The sequence below is a fragment of the Lontra canadensis genome, unplaced genomic scaffold (assembly GCF_010015895.1).
Source record: "Lontra canadensis isolate GAN:19392208 unplaced genomic scaffold, GSC_riverotter_1.0 scaffold88, whole genome shotgun sequence".
In the NCBI taxonomy this organism is placed as follows: domain Eukaryota; kingdom Metazoa; phylum Chordata; class Mammalia; order Carnivora; family Mustelidae; genus Lontra; species Lontra canadensis.
Genome location: NW_022631082.1, coordinates 2,296,484 through 2,317,343, shown reverse-complemented (window position 1 = coordinate 2,317,343; position 20,860 = coordinate 2,296,484). Strand labels below are relative to the sequence as shown.

At 49.8% G+C, this 20,860-nt stretch overlaps 1 protein-coding gene across 3 annotated transcripts in view; it reads right to left on the bottom strand.

The window, feature by feature from the left end:
* Positions 1–1,317: 1,317 nt before the first annotated feature.
* The window catches only part of ACSBG2 (acyl-CoA synthetase bubblegum family member 2), a 32,754-nt gene continuing 13,211 nt past the window's right edge, over positions 1,318–20,860 (bottom strand). The window contains exons 4-15 of one of the 3 annotated variants that reach the window (XM_032883732.1): positions 17,485–17,573; positions 16,355–16,475; positions 14,053–14,136; positions 11,429–11,578; positions 8,954–9,130; positions 6,992–7,173; positions 6,616–6,849; positions 5,002–5,222; positions 3,714–3,853; positions 3,305–3,551; positions 1,952–2,060; positions 1,318–1,663 (exon numbers count right to left, since the gene is read on the bottom strand). In XM_032883732.1, the coding sequence (XP_032739623.1) occupies positions 1,987–2,060; positions 3,305–3,551; positions 3,714–3,853; positions 5,002–5,222; positions 6,616–6,849; positions 6,992–7,173; positions 8,954–9,130; positions 11,429–11,578; positions 14,053–14,136; positions 16,355–16,475; positions 17,485–17,573 (1,719 nt within the window). In that variant the 3' untranslated portion in view covers positions 1,318–1,663; positions 1,952–1,986. The remainder of the gene's footprint in view (positions 1,664–1,951; positions 2,061–3,304; positions 3,552–3,713; positions 3,854–5,001; positions 5,223–6,615; positions 6,850–6,991; positions 7,174–8,953; positions 9,131–11,428; positions 11,579–14,052; positions 14,137–16,354; positions 16,476–17,484; positions 17,574–20,860) is intronic. The other 2 variants (XM_032883733.1, XM_032883734.1) reach the window with 2 other exon arrangements.

Genomic DNA, 20,860 nt, shown 5'->3' with positions numbered 1-20,860 from the left:
CCCTCTGACTTATTACAGCTTTCTCGGAAAGAATCAGACAGAAACCATGCTGTGTTCCTTATAGTGCAGGTGTCAGGAGGTGACGAAGACGTTGACCACCGGGTCAGGTTGGTGTCTCTCAGGTTCCCCCACCTTAAATTGATCTTTCCTGCTTTTACAACTGATCAGAATTTTGTTGGGAGATATTATGAGACGACACCAATTATCTTCCCTAGCATCAAAGCTCCAGCCAGCGACCTCAGTGTCCACTGACAGCTCCTGATTGTCTCCCCCTCCCTCCCATCATGATTGCCAAACAGAGACTTTCTCATCCCATCATTCCTTCTGTGTTATCGTGTCATTCTATGATAATAATGACCACCAGTTATTCTGTGGGAAAACAGCCTCAGGAGGACATGCATTGACAGCATGAGCTAAAGCAAGAAGGCAAGGCAGCACTGTGTTTGACCTCAAGGGGGATTCGAATTTTTCAGCATGTCCACAGATGACCACGGTTGTGTGCTTGGGGTCATTGATTTGGGGGTTACAAATAAATTTTAGTGAGCAGGCAAACTTGCAAATATAGAAGCTGGAAAATAAAGAATATAGACTATATTTGCATATGAAAAAAAAACTAAAAACCTACGAGGTCAATAAAGGAGGTCATCAGATGTGCCATTATCCTGTATGCATTGCATTTGTGTTTGTTTTGTTTGGCAAGGAATAGGTCTTTATACCTTTCTAATCGATTTATAATTTTATATTTTAAAGGAAAGGGGCCCTGGACTACGTCTGAGTAACGGAATCTTTTTTTTTTTAAAGATTTTATTTATTTATTTGACAGAGATCACAAGTAGGCAGAGAGGCAGGCAGAAAGAGAGGAAGGGAAGCAGGCTCCCTACTGAGCAGAGAGCCCAATGCAGGACTCGATCCCAGGATCCTGGGATCATGACCTGAGCCGAAGGCAGCGGCTTAACCCACTGAGCCACCCAGGCGCCCCAGAGTAACGGAATCTTAAAAGACTGCAAATTTTCTTTCTCTTGTCCTTGTAGGCTGTCCCTCTCTGGCCTGGGAGGTGTCCCTTCCACTGATCTTTCGGGGACCAGCCTTGTGGATTTGCCGTATCAGGGTTGGTCTGCTTATACGTGACCTTTGGAAGAACAACAAACTTCTGTCTTCTTTAAGTTGCTTTATTTTGGGGCCTTAGGACAACAGTGAAACTCATCTGCAAAGATGGGGTTCATCAGGAACCATAGCTGTTGGCCAAGACTGATAGGGGCTTTGATGGTGACGGTTTACCCATAACTAGGGGTTTCGGGCTTCAGACGCCCCATGCCATCTGCCTTCTCTGTGCCCCTTCACCTGGAAAGGTGTGAGTCTCCAATAGCTACCTTGTCAGATGGGTTCTGTTTTTACAGATTCCCACCCCATCCAGACGCAGAAAGTTGAACTCACAGAGCCCATCAGAATTTGAAACCAGAACTGATTCCAGAGTCCGAACTTCTCAACAAAGGACAAAGAGTTTGAAACTGGGGCCACAAATCCGGACATGGGATGCTGAATTGCTTTATTATCAGAACTTGTTGGAAGGGTTTCCAAGTTGCTTCCAGAAAGATGAGTCAGTTTGGGGACCCACTTCTTCAAACTCGTGAAGGCTTTTCTTTCTGAGGCCTCTGTCAGTCCTCTGGGGAGAAAAGAAAATATGACTGGAACCATCTGATGGGCCAACGTGCCTCAATCCTTGGGTTCCTGGCAAGTAGCACTTTTCCCCACCGAAGTTTCTGACAAAGCTACAGTATAACATCTGGGCATTTTTCTGGAAGAAAAAGCATGAGTTGAGCCCCAACCTAGAATCCCCGCCAAGAAAATGTTTGTGTGTGGACTCCCAGCTCCGCTCACAGACCCGCCTGCACGTAGGGGAACCACCCCTGTCGGACCCATTCAAGGTACAGCCCAGCAAAGCCAGTCTCACCATCGGGACAGCCAAGAGCAGCTCCACCAGGGAAGTCAGTGGTAGAATTTCTCAATTTGCTTTTTGTATTTCTGGGTGATAAAATGTCTCCTAATCTTTGTCGTCGGACCTGTCGAGAAAGGGGAGACCAGTTCAGAGGTAGGTATGAAATCAAAGTGCATGTGTCCCATGTGTGGGCCGCAGGGTCCTGTGGCAGGGGCAGGCTGGGGCTGGCTCTGCCATCAACTCCGTGCGTACCTCGCCTTCCCCATCTGTGTGGAGATGACAGAACCTTCCCCTCGGCTGGGGCTGTGGGGTGAGGACTATGGGAGCAGGGAGGCAGACAGCGTGCCAACCTCTGTGGCTCACGTGGCCTGTGCACCCCATGAAGGGGGGCACACCAGCCCCTGATTTTACAGGGGAGGAAACGGGCTCAGAGAGGGCCAATTGCTCTGAGCTGACCCAGCGCGTATACGGTAGTGGCAAGACTTGAATTCAGGTCCCGATCCACGCCCCAGGCTACTCCCAAGCTCTGGGTCACCATGGGGTTCGGGCTTCCCCAGCTGTGTCCTGAGCAGCCCCACAAGGACTGCATTTTCAAACTGGTTTTGAAAGGGGACAGGATTTGAGCCCAAGTTGTTGGAGGCCATGTGCTTGCCTTCCCCCTAACTCTGCAATCCACGTCATCAGATTAGAGCTGAGTGCTGAGAGCAAGCCCCAGGAAGGACGCTGAGGGAAAACAGGACCCCCAGCCCACCTGGCGTGAGCCCTCCCCTCGCAGGGCAGACAGACCAAGATCAGTGAACACGTAGGGTAATCCCAGACTATGATGTGGCATGGGGGCAAGATGGCAGCGGTGTTGGAGTGGGGAGGGTGAGCTGTAGAGTTGCTCCATTGAGGGCAATGGTGAGTCATGTTAGGTCAGAGAAGGCTGCTCGAGGAAGTGGCCTTTAGTGTGAGATGTGGACAATGAGAAGGAACCAAAGAATTGAGTTGGGCAGGGGGACATTCCAGGCAGAAGGAGTAGCAGGTGCAAAGGCCTAAGGCAGAACTACACCTGGAGGGTTGTGGGAACAGTGTGCAGGCCTGTGCGGTTGGGCCAGAGTAAGTGAAAAGGAGAGGTCAGCAGGAGAATGGTCATGCACGGCCATAATGAGGAGTTTGGCTTTTATTCCAAGAGCAGGGCATGGGGGAGAAGGGACGTGTGTGTGTGTGTGTGTGTGTGTGTGTGGTGAGGGGAGCTGTGCACCAATGAGCTGAAAGTGGACCCTCAGACCCCCAGTAAAGGGCACATCTCGGTTCCCATGTGGCCCTGGACACTAGCAAGGGACCAGCCTCCAAGTGCCAAGGCCACCTGCTCTCTGGGCTGCTCACCCAGCTCTCCATGTAGGACCGAAAAGTCCTTCTCCAGGATGGCCCACTTATGGATCCTCTGCGTGTTGGAAATGGCTTCCTGATTCACAGCATCTATGCCTCGCTGGATGGCCTTGTAGACCAGGGGGTCCTGCAGCTCCAGAATCTCAGAGACGGTGGACACGTGGCTTCCCAGGTTCCGGCAGAAGTGGATGGCCTCCAAGCTTAACTTGTCCAGTGGCTCTCCGTTCGTCCTGTCGACCTCACACTGGCACAGGACACCCACGTCACCACACCCAATGACCACACACTCCCTGGCCACACCCGAGGACCAGGAAGTGGGTCTTGAACCCACAGGGGTGTGCCCTCTGGACCCTGAGGCAGAGACTCCCCCCGCTCCTGCCCCTGCAGGACAGCAAACCCATGTTACCTTCAAGGTCAGCAGGACGCTCAGAAACTTTGCTCTATCTCCCACTAACATGGCATTACTGACTATGGGAATCTTCTCTTTAACCAAGTTCTCGATGGGAATAGGGGCCACGTTCTCACCACCAGCCATGATAAGGATTTCTGGAACAAAGTGTGACTCAGGGTTCGACAGTGACAGTACAAAGGGCTTGTCCCCACCTCCCGAGGGTCAGAGAAAGATGCTGACACAGATGACCACTCACTTAGAAAACCCCAGAAGCAGAGAAGGACCCCTGCCCACAGCCGGGACTCCCACCATGCCCTTCTCCAAGGCCCCGACCCAGTATTACTCTGCTCCTCCTCTTCCTGTCTCCTTGAAATTCCCATCAAAAATGCCCAAGTCCTGCGGACTTCACTTGGACAGCGCCCTATGAATCTACTGCCTGTTTCTTGGGCCTCTGTACCCTTTCCAAGCCCTCCGAAAAGTCTTGCTTGGAAGATAGCACAGTGCTTCTGGCCATGCCCTGTCTCTGTCTCCAGATTTTCGTACCATTTGGCAACCCCAAAAGAACCTTTAAGAGAATTGTGTCACTTTCCCCCACGGGCCTCTCAAATTCTCTAAGAGCCCCTCCTCCTGCCCCAGATCTGTTCTTCTCTTTTGTCTAAGGATGCTGGCTGCCTCCTGTCCCACCCACCCAGACTCCCTGTGTCTTAGCCCATGATCTTTCAGCCATCCCTACTGAGGTGGTTAAGGCAGTGGTAATAATGTGATGGGGTTGGACACCTGTGCTGGTGTCTGCCAGGGACTCAGGCATCCAACACTGCTGTTTGTTTAGGGAACCCTTCTCTCCACCTCGAACACTTGTGGTTTGGATGAGGACTGCCAGGATGAGCATGGGACCAGGTCCGACCAGTCCGCACCCTCTAGTCTCTGCAGAGGTTCATCTCGAGATGGGATCCAGTGAGAGTCAGATCTAAAACTGTGGCTATGCCTTGGTGGTTAGGATGAGCCTAGGCTGTTGGCAGCCATCTTGTCACCAAATGGGAAAAGCCTCCAAGAACGGCCCCAAAGCACCAAGGACAGCTCTCAGAAAGGGAGGGACCAAGCAATTCCTTTGATGCTATTTTGGCACCTGGGTCCAGCCATGCCTGAAGTGAGACCTCTTGGACTACCCCATTTTTGAGCCGATAGTTCCTCTTTTTCACTTCAACCTATTTCAGAAGGCTTTTCTTTGCTTGTCATGGAAATGATGCTAACCTAGCCCTCTTACTGAATAGCTACTGCCTACGTCGAGCTCACCGCCAAGTACCTTTGATGCGGCCGGTGATGTAGAGGTAACCGTGGTTGTCTATGCGGCCCAGGTCCCCTGTGTGTAGCCAGCCTTCGTCATTGATGACCTCCATGGTCACGTCTTCCATTTCCAGATAGCCCATGAAGACGTGCCGACCCCAGATGCAGATCTCCCCGATGCCGTCCTTGCTCTGCTGGTATAGCATGTTCTTACATCCAGCCATGATTTTGCCACAGCTGCCGGGGGGTGGGAGGGGGGAAACCAGGGCTCAGGGAGACAAGGTCACCCACGCGGGGCAGCCTGGGTCCACAGCCCGGGCTCCCTTGCAGGATCTGCTGCTCTCACCCTCTCCAGGACCTGGTGGGCATGAGGAGGGCTACCGATAGTTCCAAGAGAAGGAAATACAAATGGATTTGGAATGGACACAAAGAGGGGTTTTTCCCAACTTCACCCGTAACAAAAGGAACATGCAGGAGAGTCGTGTTGAGGTACCATTTTTTTTTTTAACCAACTGCTTTAGCACTGTGGGCGGTGTGCATGCAAAACGTTCGCTTCAGCGCTCTTTGTGGAGAAGAAGCCCTAAGTACCCACTGGTAAGGGGACCAGTTTAGTGAATGATGGTGCGTGCATGCGGCGGGACTCTTTGCAGCTGTTGAAGACGGGGCAGGTGCTTTGTAGAGGGAACATTCTCTATGAGATGGGCATCTCTGGCCAGCCACATCCATTTGATTCCTGAGCTTGGATGATGTGAGTCAAGACCAATGGGAAGTTCATATTATCAACCTGGATAATGAAGGACACTGGGCTATCCGACCTCCTGTGGTCCCTGAGCACCAGATGGCAAGTAGTCATTGAGAGATGCTGAGTATTGTGTTCATTTTAGCATGGAAAATGCTTTTGTTGGGGAGAAAAGCATAAATGTCCAGGCACTGCTCATACCAGGTTAGCGTTAAGACAATGGTGGGGTGGTCTGGCCTTTGGGAGGGTGTTAGGGGTTGAGTTGAGCCCCTCTCTCCTGTCACATGTTGTATGGCTAATTCCCAGCCCCTCAGAATGTGACTGGATCTGGAAACAGGGTCATTGCAGATGTCTCAAGTTCAGTTAAGATGAGGTCATACTGGAGTAGGGTGGCCCCAAGTCCAGTCTGCCCGGTGTTGTCCTAGAAAGGGGAAGCTTGTATTTCAGACATGCTCGTGGGGAGAACCACGTGTTGATGAAGGCAGAGATCCAGGGGATGCGTCTAAAAGGTCAGGCTTGGAGCCTGATTCCAGCTAAGCTTGGGAGAAAGCTAGCAAGGACCCATGGACATGTTTGAGATGGAGCATGGCAGAGACGAAGGGTCTTCGGAGGTGAACCTGAGTTAGATGAGCCTGGAGGGGGGCATCTGGAGGCAAAACTCACATGTGACAATTAGGGAGACCCTGGAACATTCTAAGAGCCCTTGTCCATGGGCTCTTGGACCCACGGGGGCTTCCCTTGTGAAGATTGAGGTCTTGGAAGCTGGATAATAGGCATCATCCTGGAGACGCAGGTCAGGGTTCACCTTAGCAGCATGGCTTGCCCACCCTCCCCCCTTTAACTCTAGTGCCCCATGTTGTTGGAGGGCTGGGGGTCTTCCCAGGAGGCTGGTACCTGTGAATCTTGTAGTTATTCTGGCTGAACATGCTGTGGGGTCCCGTGCATTCCGTCATACCGTATATCTCATTTATAGGCAAGTCCAGGCTTAGGAAGAACTGAGAGGTCTGTTGGTCGAGAGGCGCAGACCCGCTGATGGAAAAGTGGCAGTTATCAAGGCCAAGGTCACTCCTGACTTTGCTGAACACCAGGGCCTTCGCCATGCGGTAGCTCCCGGGAGTATCATGTACCCTGTGAATAAGAACGCCAGTGCCCTTTGCATGGCTCAGCAGCCATGGAGCTGAACAGGGGTCGGTGGGCACCAGCTGGAGAAGGCTGAGCCCCCTTCCCCATGGCCCTCTCCCTGCCTGGCTCCGCTAGACCCTCCACCTACCCCAACATCCTTTTTGTATTGACCTTTAAGCCAATAACTCTTCCCCATGAGAACACCTTCTTCCTCAAGCTTGAGAATTTGACGCTATTTTCTTTGATCATCTCCTGCATCTTCTCCCAAATTCGGGGCACCCCCAGGAAGATGGTGGGCTTTACCTCCTTCAGAGTGCTGATCAGGGTACCCTGCAAGAGACCGAGCTGGGTTAACCACACCTGCCCCCTGCCTGGAACCCAGGTGTCCCATCTCTCCCCAGCCCGTTAGCTCAGCCCTGAGAAGCTTCTCTTGGCTACTTGGACCAGGGCGAGCACCCACCCCAGGGAGCCAACCCACTGGCGGGCTGGGGCCCAGTCAGTGTTCCCTCTCTGGGTGAAGCCTAGGGATTCGGTGGAGAGCACCGACTGGTGACAAAGGCCAACCCAAGGAGGCAGTGGACTGTTGCACAGCTGTTAAAAAGGATGTAAGATTTGTTCCCAGACAGATGTGTGGGTTCATGCCATCCCTTTCAAAATCCAGGCAGACTTTTCCACAGACTGACAAGCCCATCTCGACATTTGTGTGGAAATGCAGAGAACCTAGACCGACCAAAGCAGTTTGGGAAGAGAAGAACAAAGTGGGAAGAATTACTACCCGATTTTGAAATTTATTCTGCAATAGGGTGATTGGCCGTTCCGGTTTGCTCAGAACCCAAGGAGCTCCTGAAAGGTGGGATTCTCAGTCATAAAACCAGGGATGTCCCACAAACCAGGGCAAGGTGGGCGCCATGCCAGAAAGCCAGAAACGTCCAGTTGGTGCGGTTTGGATGTAAGTCTGGACATACAGGTTCAACGGGACAGAATAGAAAATTCAAACACGAGTCTCTACATTTATGAGCAATTCGCAGTCCGTGAAAGTGCCCGCGCGACTCAGCGGAGGGGAGGCTAGTCCTATCCTGAAAAGTAGAAGCAAGGGCTCCATTTAGCGTCTTCTCCCCCACGCAAAAGCGAACTCAGGACGGAGCACAGACCCAAGCGTGAGCACGAAAACTGGAGGGTCCGTGGGGAGCGCCACAGAGACCCCCACGGCCCTGGGGCAGGCCAGGGTCCCACGCATATGGCACCACACTCACGAAAGAAGAGAGAAAAGACTTCATAGGAGTTAAGAATGAAAAGACACGCCCCTGGGAGAGGGCGTTGGCGGACCAATAATCTGGTCCAACGCCACTGTAGGAAGAGACGCGGCCACATTTTGAAGTGAGCAAAAGGTTGGCACAGACGCTTTTCTCCCAGAGAAGGTCGATAACCAGTCACCAAGCCCGTCAGGAGGCGCTTGTCACCTGCTCAGCACGAGGGCTGCCGCCTCCCATCCACTTGCCACTCTGAAAACAGTCTGGCAGTTTCTTAAAACGTTAAGATACCTTTATCACCCGGTGGGTGCCGGTTAGTTGTTTGGAAACTGGATAGTTTTCAGAGATGATAAGGATATGGGCAGATGGGAACTTCTCAGGTCCTGAAGGTGCGTGGGTGCACATGACGCAGTCAGCCAGAGAAAAAAGTATTTATCGAGTGGCTACAATGCCCCAGACACTGGGCACTGGGGTAGGAAGGGGGTGAAGAGGGGCCAAGGGGATACTGAAGCAGAAAACAAAATGACAAAAAGAGATGTGGTTAAGGGCCTTGAGATGGGTTTGGTTTGGGGAGCTTTTTGGTGCTGGGAATACTGACTTTAAAAAAAAAAACAAAAAACAAAAAACCCCACACACATTCTGCTTTCAAAACAAGTCACATCTTCGTTTTGGATTGTTCAGTGCACAACCCACACAACCATATGTGGCTGCCTTGATTTGGGTAAAGATAAAACTAAAAGAATGTGGTCGACTGTTTCCATTGTTCCTAAATGGAGTGTAAGATGAGGAGAGAGAAGGAACCCCCTGGATCCAGGGGCTTGGAAACCCAGCCACTGACCCCGGGCTGCCCTCAGCCTTACTTTGAGAGCGTCTGGTTGAGCAAAGTAGGTGAAAGCCCCGATCTTCATGGGTAACCACATATCCATCATTTGAGCTGCAATGTGGCTGAGGGGAAGGTAGCTGACCACCACCTCCTGCTTTTCTGCGGCACAAGACAGGCCACTGTTCTTTGCCACTGCACCTGCCGTCCACGTGATCTGGAACACAAGTCAGGATTACGATCCAGGGGGCTCCTCCTGGCCTCACTGGAGGGCCATTTAAATGTGATTACTTAACAAACACTTACAGCACATCTGCTGTGTGCTGGGCCCTGCTCTCACGCTTTCCAAACATGAAGACATCCCATGCGGGGTCAGTAACTACAACCCTTTATACTTTACAGGTGGAAAAACAGAAGCCCAGAGTGGTTAACGAACTTGCCCGAGGCTCGGAGGAGCTGTAAAAGGTAGTGGGCAGCTTTGGACATTGAACCGACCCCTGTTGGATCCAACAACAGAGCCTAGCATTGGAATGTCTACATGGAAAGTCAGAAATCTTAACGGATCCAGTAAGTCACCCAGGATCCAATCGTGGCTCCGTTGTTTGCTAGCTTGGCAACTGTAGGCTCTTTGCTCACCTGTAAAATGGGCACAGGGCTCCTCGTGTCCCGCAAACCAAAAGGCCACCCATAATCCCATCGCACAAATGCCCCACAGTTAACATATGCTTGTTTCTCCTTTTCCAAAATGTGCCTCGATATGTCGTTTTTGCAGATGTATAATTTTGAAGTCTGTTTTTCTCACTGGTGTCATCCTTTTGGGCAAACAGTTACCTTGTTAATCCTGCCACACAGGCCTCCACACCATTCCTCCCACACATGAGTCAGGGTCCTGCCTCAGGACCTTTGCACTGGCTGTTTTCTCTGCTCAGAATGCTCTTCCTCCAACTTGCCCCGCAACTGAGTCTTTCTCACACTTGCCATTTCTGCTTGAATGCTGTACCACCTCAGACGGGCCGTGTCACACCTCACAGACTGAAGTTGCCGTCGTCTAAGTCACTAGGTGCCATCACACACCACAACAGTTCATGACATCTTATCGTCTGGTAAGGGGTTTAACGAGAGGTTAAAGGGTGCCTAGCTCAGCGTGGTGACAAGTACTCTGGGAACTCGAGGAACTTTGAACTGTTGATGTGTGTGGAGAGAACTGGGATCACTTACTCTGGGAGGCAGCTCAGAGAGGCAGAAACCATTCTCGTCTCCATCTTACAGATGGGGAAACAGAGGCCCAGAGAAGGGGAGGAACTTGTCCCAGGTCACACGGCTGGCAGGTGGGAGGGCTGGGATTCGGAGCCAGGCGGCCTCGCTCCAGGGCTACTCTTGATCTCGGCTCAGGTCGTGATCTCAGGGTCGTGAGATTGAGTCCCAAGTTGGGTTCCACGGTCAGCGGGGAGCCTGCTGGAGATCCGCTCTCCGTCTGCCCCTCCCCCCACTCTCAAATAAACACGTCGTTCAAGAAAAAATGTGTGCTGTGTAGCCAGCCTGCGTGGGTTCAAGCTGCACCACGGTGCTCTCTATGTGAGCTGGGCCAAGTTACAGAACCTCTCTGGACTTCAGTTTTCCCACCTGTAAAAAGAGCCTGGCAAAATTGGGAGGGTCGCCATGAGGATTTACCAATCGTAAAGCTCTCAGAATAGGGCCTGGCGTGTAGTGAGCATGACTGTCTCTCCTGCTCTTCCTTTTTTTTTTTAAGCAGTTTATTGAGGTGAAACTGACAGTATCTGACACCCCCCAGTTGTCTCCACCAGTGAAACCATCACCAGCCTCAACATAGTGAACATGGGGTCACCCCTCTGTCATGCCTCCCTTTGCCACCCACCTCCCCCCGCCGCCACCCAAGCAGCCCCAGGTCTGCTTTCTGTTCCTATGGCTACGTTTGCATTTCTTAGGGTTTTGTATAAATGGGATCTTTTAGGACCTGTTCCCCTTATTCTCCTGTACCAGTGGTCTGAGCTACTATCACCTGTGGACTCTATCCAGACATGCATGTGTCTTTCCCAGACACGTAGCCCTTCTTAAGTAAACAAAACATCAACTTCTGCTTTATTTCCAAGAAGCACAGAGTGTATATCCTGCTCTTCTACCTGCTTATTTTACTGTCGAACACTGTTCTACGCTCTCTAGGAATATATCAACTCATTTCACTTTCAAAACACCCCGGGAGGCAGGGGCTGTCATTATCATACCCAGTTTAGAGCTGCGCAGACAAAGGCTTGGAGATGTTAGGTGTCTGGCCCAAGATCACGAGGCAGGATTTGAACACAGGTCTGTTCTAAAGCCCCTGATCTCCCTGCACTGTGCTGCCCTCTTGGAAGTGTTTCGCTGGCTAGGGAGCCCCAGGGGTCCAGACCCCCGAATGCTACCCTGCCCCCAGTGGGGTGAGAACAGGAAGAGCCGGAGGGCCACTGGCCTGGGTGCTGTCACCATTGGCACTGGGTTCATCACCATTGGCACTTACGTTGTCATGGCTAAGCATCACTCCCTTGGGATTGCCTGAGGTCCCAGAAGTATAGATGATCACAGCGCACTGATTAGCCCTCTGGCTTTCCATGATCTGGTCCAGCCGGGAATCGGGGATGTCGTTGCCCAGGTCCATGAAATCATTCCACTGTGCAGAAGAGACAGGCAGAAAATGGGGACTCGGGATGTGCGGGGGACCCTCGACACGCCAGTGGTCCCCTTCCCCTGTCAGGTCTGGTGCCATCAGCTTCTCTAAAACATGATTCCCAGTGAGAGGGAGGACTCAGGGTCACCAGTCGTGGTGCCTCTTACAAAAGCCCTAAGATGTTTGCTTCCCCTCCTTCACTTCCTAGTAGGCTGCTGGGTCTGCACCTGTGAGTGCAGCTGGTCCAGTCACAGTGAAGGTCAGGGCTTTTGCTGGAAGTGCTGGGACTGGAATGAGTCATCCGGGCATGAATGAGTCAAGATGTAGCCCCAGGAGCTGCCTAAGGTCACACAGCAAGTAAACAGGAACTAGCAGTCTAAACCAATACAGTCACACTCTGCTCTTACTGACCTTCCAGAATGATGCCTCGGAAGGAACTGTTGGGTTGTATGGACTGAGTATCACACAGGACCTGCAAAAATTCTACCACTGAGCCCCCCACCCACCATGCTCTGGAGGAGGGCAATGCCCCGAATTCAAGATGGCAGGCGTGTAGCACCTTCCAGAAGCAGAACCAGGGGAATGCCAGCCCCATGACATCAGGTCATGTCCATCTCTGCTTGGTTCAGCTGTGAGGGAGTTGCTGGCATCCAGGGGGTGGAGGTGGGGGGGCGCCACTCAGCATCCTGCAGTGTGCAGGACGGCCCTGCGACAAAGGGTCATCCACCCCAAACGTCTGTAGCAATGAGATTGAGAAATCCCAGTGTAAGTGGTGTGGCTAGCAAGAGAGTTTTTTTCAAGTATCCAGACCTCAGGTATTGTTGCTCCGATGGTCACTTTAAACCTCAAAAGTCTATGATTCTGGTCATTTTTCTTCCTTATTTATTCACCATCCCTGGTCTTAGGATTCGAGTGTTTTCTCAAGGTATGAACGCTGGCAAGGTTTTGGTTGGCCAGAGAGGATCGTGGGTATCTTCTCTCCCGCCTGTGTGGGGGCAAACCTAATAAACACAGTGACGTTGAGGGACTTCTGATTTGAGTTGTGGGTTTGAGGGTCTCGTCTCGTGGATATTAACAGGAGCTTGTCCTTGGGCCTCACGAGCCTCCTGGCCCGGCTTCCGTGAGATAACCCAGTGCATCCTCACACACAGAACCTGTGCTCTGGCTAAAGCATGTCTCTGTTGCTCGTACCGGCACATTTCCCGACTAAAACACGCTAAGGCAGGGGCATCCGGGTGGCTCAGTCAGTTAAGCGTCTGCCTTTGGGTCAGGTTATGGTCGCAGGATCCTGGGATCAAGTCCTTCGTTGGGCTCCCTGCTCAGTGGGGAGCCTGCCTCTCCCCCTGCTTGCGCGTGCTCTCTCTCTCTCTCAAGTAAATAAATAAAAAATCTTTGAAAAATAAAACATAAAACACGGTGAGGCAGAATGCCTTTTCAAAAAATGACTGTGATGGCATTTATGGTTTCACAAACTCTTTGGTGGCCTTGCCCCTCCCTCAGTAAGAGGTGGTCTAGGTCCCCACCCCAACCCCCCACTGCTCAGCAGACCTTTTGGTCGGCCGTGATGGGCACAGTATGTCAGAAGCGATGGTGTGTGGCTTCCAAAAGTAGGTTGTTAAAGGCAAGACATCTTCCACCTGGCCTTCTCTCTCTCTGTCTCTCTCTTTTGATGTTTCTGTAGAGTTCTGAGCCAGGAGTAAGTCCAGAGATCCCTAGGTCACCATGCCGGAGAGGCCACAAAGAGAGAGAGGGAGGCCCAGGAGCCCCAGGTGCAGGGTCCAGACCAGAGTGAGGACTGGGAACTTAGTTAGCCTCCAGTGCAAAAATTGAAGGAGATGCAAACAACAAAATAAAACAAAAGGACAACAAACCTTTGGCAATCAAGAGAAATTGTATTTTAATGCAATATATTTTAAGTCACTAACCATCAAAAAATACATGATGAATGAAATAATAAAAAAATTTTTTTTTTGAAATATCAAAAATTTAAGTGAAGACAGGCTCCACAAGGGCTGTCGGTCCAAGCCATGGCAGAAATGCTCAGCCCCATATTCGTATTTATACATATTAAGTGACGGTTCATGGTTTTAGTGACACTGTTATTGATGACTTGGCACATATTAAAGCCGCAAGTCAAGTTTTAACAAATTCTGGTTGGGATATAAAGTAAATATTTAAACCTAATGCTGTGGGTTTTCACACACCCTGCTTTTCAGTGACGTAGTATTTTTTCAGTTGCCTTAATGTTCTGAAAAAAGAAGTAAGAATAAAATGATTGTTGTTGTCTTAAGCCACCAATTTTGGGGGGAGACTTGTTGCACAGCAATAAATAACCAGAACAGACATCTTCCCATCAATCAGACCCTTCATACCAGGAAGAAAGAGGAAAGCCCTAAGGCCCCATCTGCCCACCTTTCGGGGCCACCTTCCCCTTGGCTCAGCGGCCCCTGCCCCACACTTACACTTACTGTACTTACAGAGTACAGGTTATTACTGCTCCCCTTCATGGGCAGCTTGTACTGGACGATCACCTTCAGGGACTCCATCCTGCTCTGCGGAATCTGAAAGAAAGTTCCATGTGGGCCTCATGGCCCTGGGAGAGATGGAGGGTGGATGCGTTTCCTAAGCAATGGCCCACAGTGACCCCAGCCTCTTTACTCTCTCCTGCCCAGCCTGTACAACATGGCTCTTTGTCCCAACTGGCAGGACACAGCCTGATTTTAGGACTGGGTTCTTTGTGCTCAGTATCAGTAGCCTCCAACACTCAAAGGCTAATGAAGATGAGAGCCTCCTGAGTCCTGCTCCCCTCACAGAGTCATGGTTGTTGGTTTATGAGCCCGCCCCTTGCACTATATGCCCAGGATCCAGTTACCCTCCTAGCTGGAGCTAGGCAGCAAAAATCCTCTCTGCAGGTCACTGGAACCTTGGCAAGCTCAGGACTTTCTACTTATACCAAGGGCTTTCAGGTTCAGTAGACCATGCCTGCGGGATTCTTGTACCCTGTTGATACAAAGGAAGGGGTGTGGTTCCACAGCTTGTCTAGCCAATCCAATGATGAAGTCACTTCCAACATCCAGTATGGTAATTATAAATATAACCAAGTCTGTAGCATAGGTTGAGAGAAGAAGACAGAAGCTCTGTGAACAGTGGGACAGGAGGTTTCCAGAGAAAGAGGGAACCGACATCCAGAATGCTTGGAACAGGAAATGGCCAGGGAGGTTTGAGGACTATGTGAAGTCTCAGATGGCTAGGTCAAGGATAGAGGGAGAGGATTGGGGTTGAGGCAGGGAAGGATGGTGAGGGCCATGTCGGGGATACCTTGGAGGCAGTGGTGAGGAGTCTGGAGTTTATTCTAAGGAGGCAGGGAGTCAGTGAAGAGTTGGAGGGCTGTAAGCCTGTGGGTGTTGCCTAGAACAAAAGACTTCCAAGCAGAACTGAATATCCAGTTTGGGAGGAGCGTGTCAGAAGCCTGGCTTTGAATCTTGCATACAAAGAGTATGCAATATTTTCTAATGGTAGAAAACCCCAAATTGTAAGCCAGTATTGGCAGAAAGGACCCAGTCTTCACCCACCACCCATCCCACAGTTTGTTCTGCTATGAACAGAACAAATAGGGAATGATAGGAGTATTGGAGATCGTTGAGGCATGACTTAAGAAAACAATTTCAGAAAGCTCAAGGCTGAAGGGAGAAGTCTGTTCCCACTGAACCAGGTCAGGAATTAGGCGTCCAAGGAGGCTTGGTGGCAGAGTGTTCTAGTTCACTGAGTCTAGCTGGATTTCATGAGTCTGGAAAGTCTACCCTAACTTCAGAGATGTTAAAATGTGGGAAAACATGACCAACGATGATTGGAGGATGCCACTGACAGCAAGACACATCTCACCTCCAGAGATATCGACAAGCAGAGAAGTGTGTAACTCAGAAATATGATATTGGTGCAACAGCCACAGGGCCCTTGGGCTGAGTGGTGAACCTGGTCACCTGCCCTCACCCCCCGAAAGGACTCCTCTCCCCATGGGATCCTCCTGCCAAAAGCCGGGTCAGGAAATTGCAGCTCATTCAAACACTAGTAATTGAAAAACTCTCTACAACATCCACACAAAGTTACTACAAGAAGAAAAAGGGAGCACGAGGGGAGCCAAATTTTATACATAAAGAAAATTCACCACAAAGCAAAGAAAAATTGCCACCCAACATTCCAACATAGGATCTAAAACATAACAAAGTAAATACAGCTAGAAAAGAAGAACACAAAGCAAAGCTACAAGCACTGAGGGAAGAGAGAGCCATACCAGAAAGAGGTGAAACAGGAAGTGGTCGAACTTAGCCAAGAAATGGAAGAGAAAGCAGCATTTCAGGAATGATGACAGTTATTTAAAAAATGACAATTACAAGGGGGTGTAAGCCTCAAAATGCTTCCATTTCTAAAAGAAAACAGTGGGCTATATATAAAGTAATACATAAACACATTTAAAAAAAATAGAAGCTTACAACCTGGGCAGGGAGCCTACTTAAAAAAAATAATAAAACAAATAAAGGGGATTTAAGAAAAATAGAATCTGAGTAGGAAATGAAGTAAATACAAGTTGGAAGTTAGATCCCTGCCACTCTACCCGGTTCCCCCTAGTTATACGTGGAGGAGACTTACTGAACCCAAGAATGGGGCAAGCCCCACCATCCAGCCTATCATTAACATCCACCTGGTACTAACGGGACAGGCAGTCAGAGCCCTGCAATCCCCCTGGGTGAATGGTGGGTGGTGTTCGAGTTTGGGCTTTACCGAAAGGATTTTCCTTAACTGTAGGTCGTTTTCAACCAGCAGGACGTTCACTTTGGCATGACTAATGACGTACTGACAAGCCTCCGCAGAGTTGGTGGCATAAATACCAACACAAAGACCCCTGGGAAAAGAAAACACATGTGCGTGTGCACATCTTAACATGGGAATGTTCTGGAAGGTGGAGGGGGGTACCCTAGAGACAAGTTCTGAGTTTGCAGCCTTGGTACCAGCTTCCCTCCCTCCACAACTTCACCGTGATGAAATGAAGCCGCAAAATAAGGGTGAGGAAAGCAGCAAGTCCTGTAATGTCATCGTGGTGGCCGATCATGGAACCCTGACGGCATCCCATTTTAAAGATGCGGAAACTGAGCCTTCGGACAGGGAAGTCAGTTGTTCAGGGTCCCAAGGTAACCAAAGCTAGAGGTGGGGTTTGCCCCCTCCCTCAGGTACCTGTTCCGTTCATCTGACTGCCTTTTGTTCTTGCCTTTAACCATTCTCTTTTTCAAATTTGCATTTCCCTGATGGCTTCAAGCTCTTGTTGGCTACTTCCCTTTGTGAGCTTTCTGTTCAAGTCTTTCCTTATTTAAAATCTTTCTGTCGGGGGGCGCCTGGGTGGCTCAGTGGGTTAAAATCTTTCTGTCGGGGCACCTGGGTGGCTCAGTGGGTTAAAGCCTCTGCCTTTAGCTCAGGTCATGATCTCAGGGTCCTGGGATCGAGCCCCACATCAGGCTCTCTGCTCAGCAGGGAGCCTGCTTCCCCCTCTCTCTCTGCCTGCCTTTCTGCCTATTTGTGATCTGTATGTCAAATAACTAAATAAATAAAATCTAAATAAAATCCTTCTTTTTTTATTTAAAGATTTTTAAAATAATCTATACGTCCAGCGTGGGGCTCAAACTCATGACCCCGAGATCAAGAGTCATATGCTTTGTCTTTTTATTACTCATTATAAAAGCACCGTATATATGGGACATGCTAGTCCTTTGTCAGGTTGGCCGGTCAGTGTGTCTGTCTTGCCTCCTAACCTGGGGTTGCCCCTGAAATCCCCGATCACATCTCAGAGCCAGCCCCAGGGTGCCAGCCCAGAGTTGCGGCTCGCCCACAGTTGGAGTCAACCCAGCCCACAGTCTTACCCTGCTAAGATGGCACCGAGGGAAGCAATGAACCACTCAATGGAGTTAAACCCCAGGATGCCAACTCCGTGGAAACGCTGCAGGCCCAGCTGGGAAGGCAAAAGCAAACAAACAGAAAGCAGAAACACAAAGACGTCTTGTTTCTGGGTGGGATCTGCTCACTGGGATGTGGGAAAGCAGATTCCAAAGCCCATGAGGTCACACTGGGAAAAGGCAGCGTTGAACCTAAAATCTGGGGTGTGATATTTTTGTGACTGTTAGGAGGCCGCTTTGCCTCCCTCTGCATAAGGCACCATTTATTTATTCTTGTTTGTATGTATTTTATTTTTTTTAATGTGGTCAACTGTACAAAGCAATTTTGAGTGCACAACTTAGTGGCATGAAACATACACTGTTGTACAATCGTCACCACCACCTGTCTCCAGAACTTTCCATCTTCCCAAACGGAGACTCTGTTCCTAGGAAGCATGGGCTCCCCACCCCCTGCCCCAGCCCTGGCTCCCACCATCTCCTCTCTGTCACTGTGGACGGGACTCCTCTGAGGCCCTCCTGGGAGTGGGGTTCTGTGGGATGTGTCCTTCTGGGTCTGGGTCCTCTCACTGAGCCCTGTGTCGTCAGGGTCCCGCCATGTGGTGGCAGGAGTCAGAATGTCCTTCCGTTGTTAGACTGAATAATAATTTGTTATATGGGTGGACCACACTATATCTTCTGCATTCATCTACCAAAGGACTCTTGGTTGCCTCCACATTTTGACTGCTGGTTATCATGGTGCTGTGAACATGGTGCGAAAGTATGTGTCTGAGTCCTTGCTTTGAATCCTCGAGGAATTGTTGGGTCACATGGTAATCCGTGTTTTATCTTTTGAGGAACCACCACACTGCCTTCCATAAGGGCTGCACCATTCTACATTCCCACCAGAAAGATTTTAACCCACTGAGCCAAGTGTACTGGTTTCTCCATGTCCTCGTTGACACTCGCTATTTTGTCCTTTTTTCAAAGATAATGGCTGTCTTAATAGGTGTGAATTTATTTTTGTTTGTAATAACAGAAGTACTCCAAGAGTGATAGCCTGAAGTGGTGACAAATTGCACTTTTAAAGGTGTAGCCTTGGGGCGCCTGGGTGGCTCAGTCAGGCAAGCATCTGCCTTTGGCCCAGGTCATGATTCCAGGGTCCGGGGATTGAGTACTTCTCCCTCTCCTCTGCCTGCCGTTCCCCCTACTTCTACGCTCACGCCCTCTCTCTCTGTCAAATAAATAAATCTTTCAAAATAAATAAAGGTGTATCCTTGATCTGAATGTACTTGAGAGTGAACCAGAAACCCAGACATGAAGGTAATCCTCCTTGGGGCAGGTCCAGGTTTTGCCACACCCCAGATTTTAGGCTTAATGCTGGCTTTTCTTAACATGACTCCATGGAGTTTTGGGAACCTCTAACTTTGTTGGCTCTTCTAGTCACACGGGGCAAAGCCGGCAATGACCCTGTTCTTGAGGAAAATGTAAGCATTTTTGAAGATATCTGCCTCCCAGTGCTTCGGAGCATGATAAGTATTTCTGCTTAGTAACAAACAGGCTGTCTCCTCTGCAGGTAGACAGTCTCTAGCAATATGCAGATAAACTGATTTAGTACTGCCTAGATCCCTGAGGATTAGGCGAGTAGGGATCTTTGAATCCCCAGACCTGAGGACATAGCCAAAGATCATCATCTCTCAGGAGAGGCGAATCGTCACATCACCATGGTAGGGCAGCCGAGCAGAGATTCCATCCTAAAAGAACGTTCTCATCATTGCTTGGTGAAGACATGTGGGTGTCAGAGGGGAGGGGAGAGAGGAACTCAGGTCTGAGTCAAAATGTGAAAGCACTTCCTATAAATCAAAGCCACCAGGCATTCCCTTTTATAATAGGAGCTACCTATCATATCATTATCTGTTGCTGCCTAACATATCACCAAAAACTTAGCAGCTTAACACAACACATGTTATATTATTGCAGTTTCCATAGGTCAGGAGTCTGGGGACAGCTTCACTGGGTCCTGTGCTTAGGCTCTCCGGAAGCTGCAGTTAAGGTATCTGCAGGGACTGTGGTCGCCTCTGAAACTTGAGAATCTTCTCCCACAGTTACTATTTGCTCTATTTATTTCCATGTAGTTAAATGACTGAGGTCCCTGTTTTCTTCCCAGCTATCAACTGGGGACTGCTTTCCCAGAGGTGGTCTGCTGTCCCCTGCCACATAGCCCTGTCCACAACATGGCAATGTGCTTCCTCAAAGCCAGCGGAAGAATCTTTCTTTTAATGGTTTTCCTGATTAGGTCAGGCCCACCAGAGCCCTTGCTCTTTTGATGTACTCAATGTCAGCTGATCAGGGAGCTCAATTCCATCGGCAAAATCTCTTCACCTTTGCCAGCACAGGAGGAAAATCCCATCAGAGTCACAAGTCCTGCCCATACTCAAGGGGAGGAGTCTGTCCATACAGTGTGATTATACCAGAGGTTGGGAATCTTGAGGGGTCATTGTAGAATTCTGCCTAACATGCCTATCAAAGTAGCCAATATGCACATTTTTTATAATATGATGCTGGCAAGAATAATAGGTAAGCAGAGTCTCTCACACACTCTGAGTGGGCCGATAGAAGCACTTTCTCTGTAAGAATTCATCGTACAAAGAAGGTTCTCTGTGCCTCCATGTATGGTAGCAAAGCCCAGAAACACCGTTACTACCCACCAGTATGCCAGTATTGTTACATACATATTCATAGTTGCTGAAAAGAGTATGGATTTGTTTTTAGTGAATCAATATGAAAGGAACTCAGAGCATGGCAGGTGGCTTCCAAGATGGCACTCACTGATTCTCACCTTCTGGGGTTTGTGTTCCTGTATAATCCCCTCCCACATTGTGTCAAGGCTGGTCTGTGTAACCAGTAGAATACGGAAGAAGGGATAGTATGTCACTGAGATTAATCATGGAAGCTATGGGAAGATATGATTCCCATCTTGTTCACACTTTCTTTTGGATCACTCATTCTGGGGGAGCAGGCTGCCGTAATCTGAAGACACTCAGCCCAATGGAGAAGGACAGGGAACGAGGAATAAGGTCTTGACCTCTTGCCAATCGCCAGCCATGTAAGTAAGCTTACAAGTGGACCCTCTGGCCCTAGTCAAACCTTCAGATGGACAGCTTGACCACAGCCTCCTGAGACACCATGAAACTAAATTTTGGGGTAATTTGTTATGCAGCAGTAGCTAACTAATACATAGAGATTTTAAAAAGCAAGATGTGGGGCGTCTGGGTGGCTCAGTCAGTTAGAAATAGAACTTTGGCTCAGATCATGATCTCTGGGTCGTGGGATCAAGCCCCGAGTTAAACTCTGTGCTCAGCGGGGA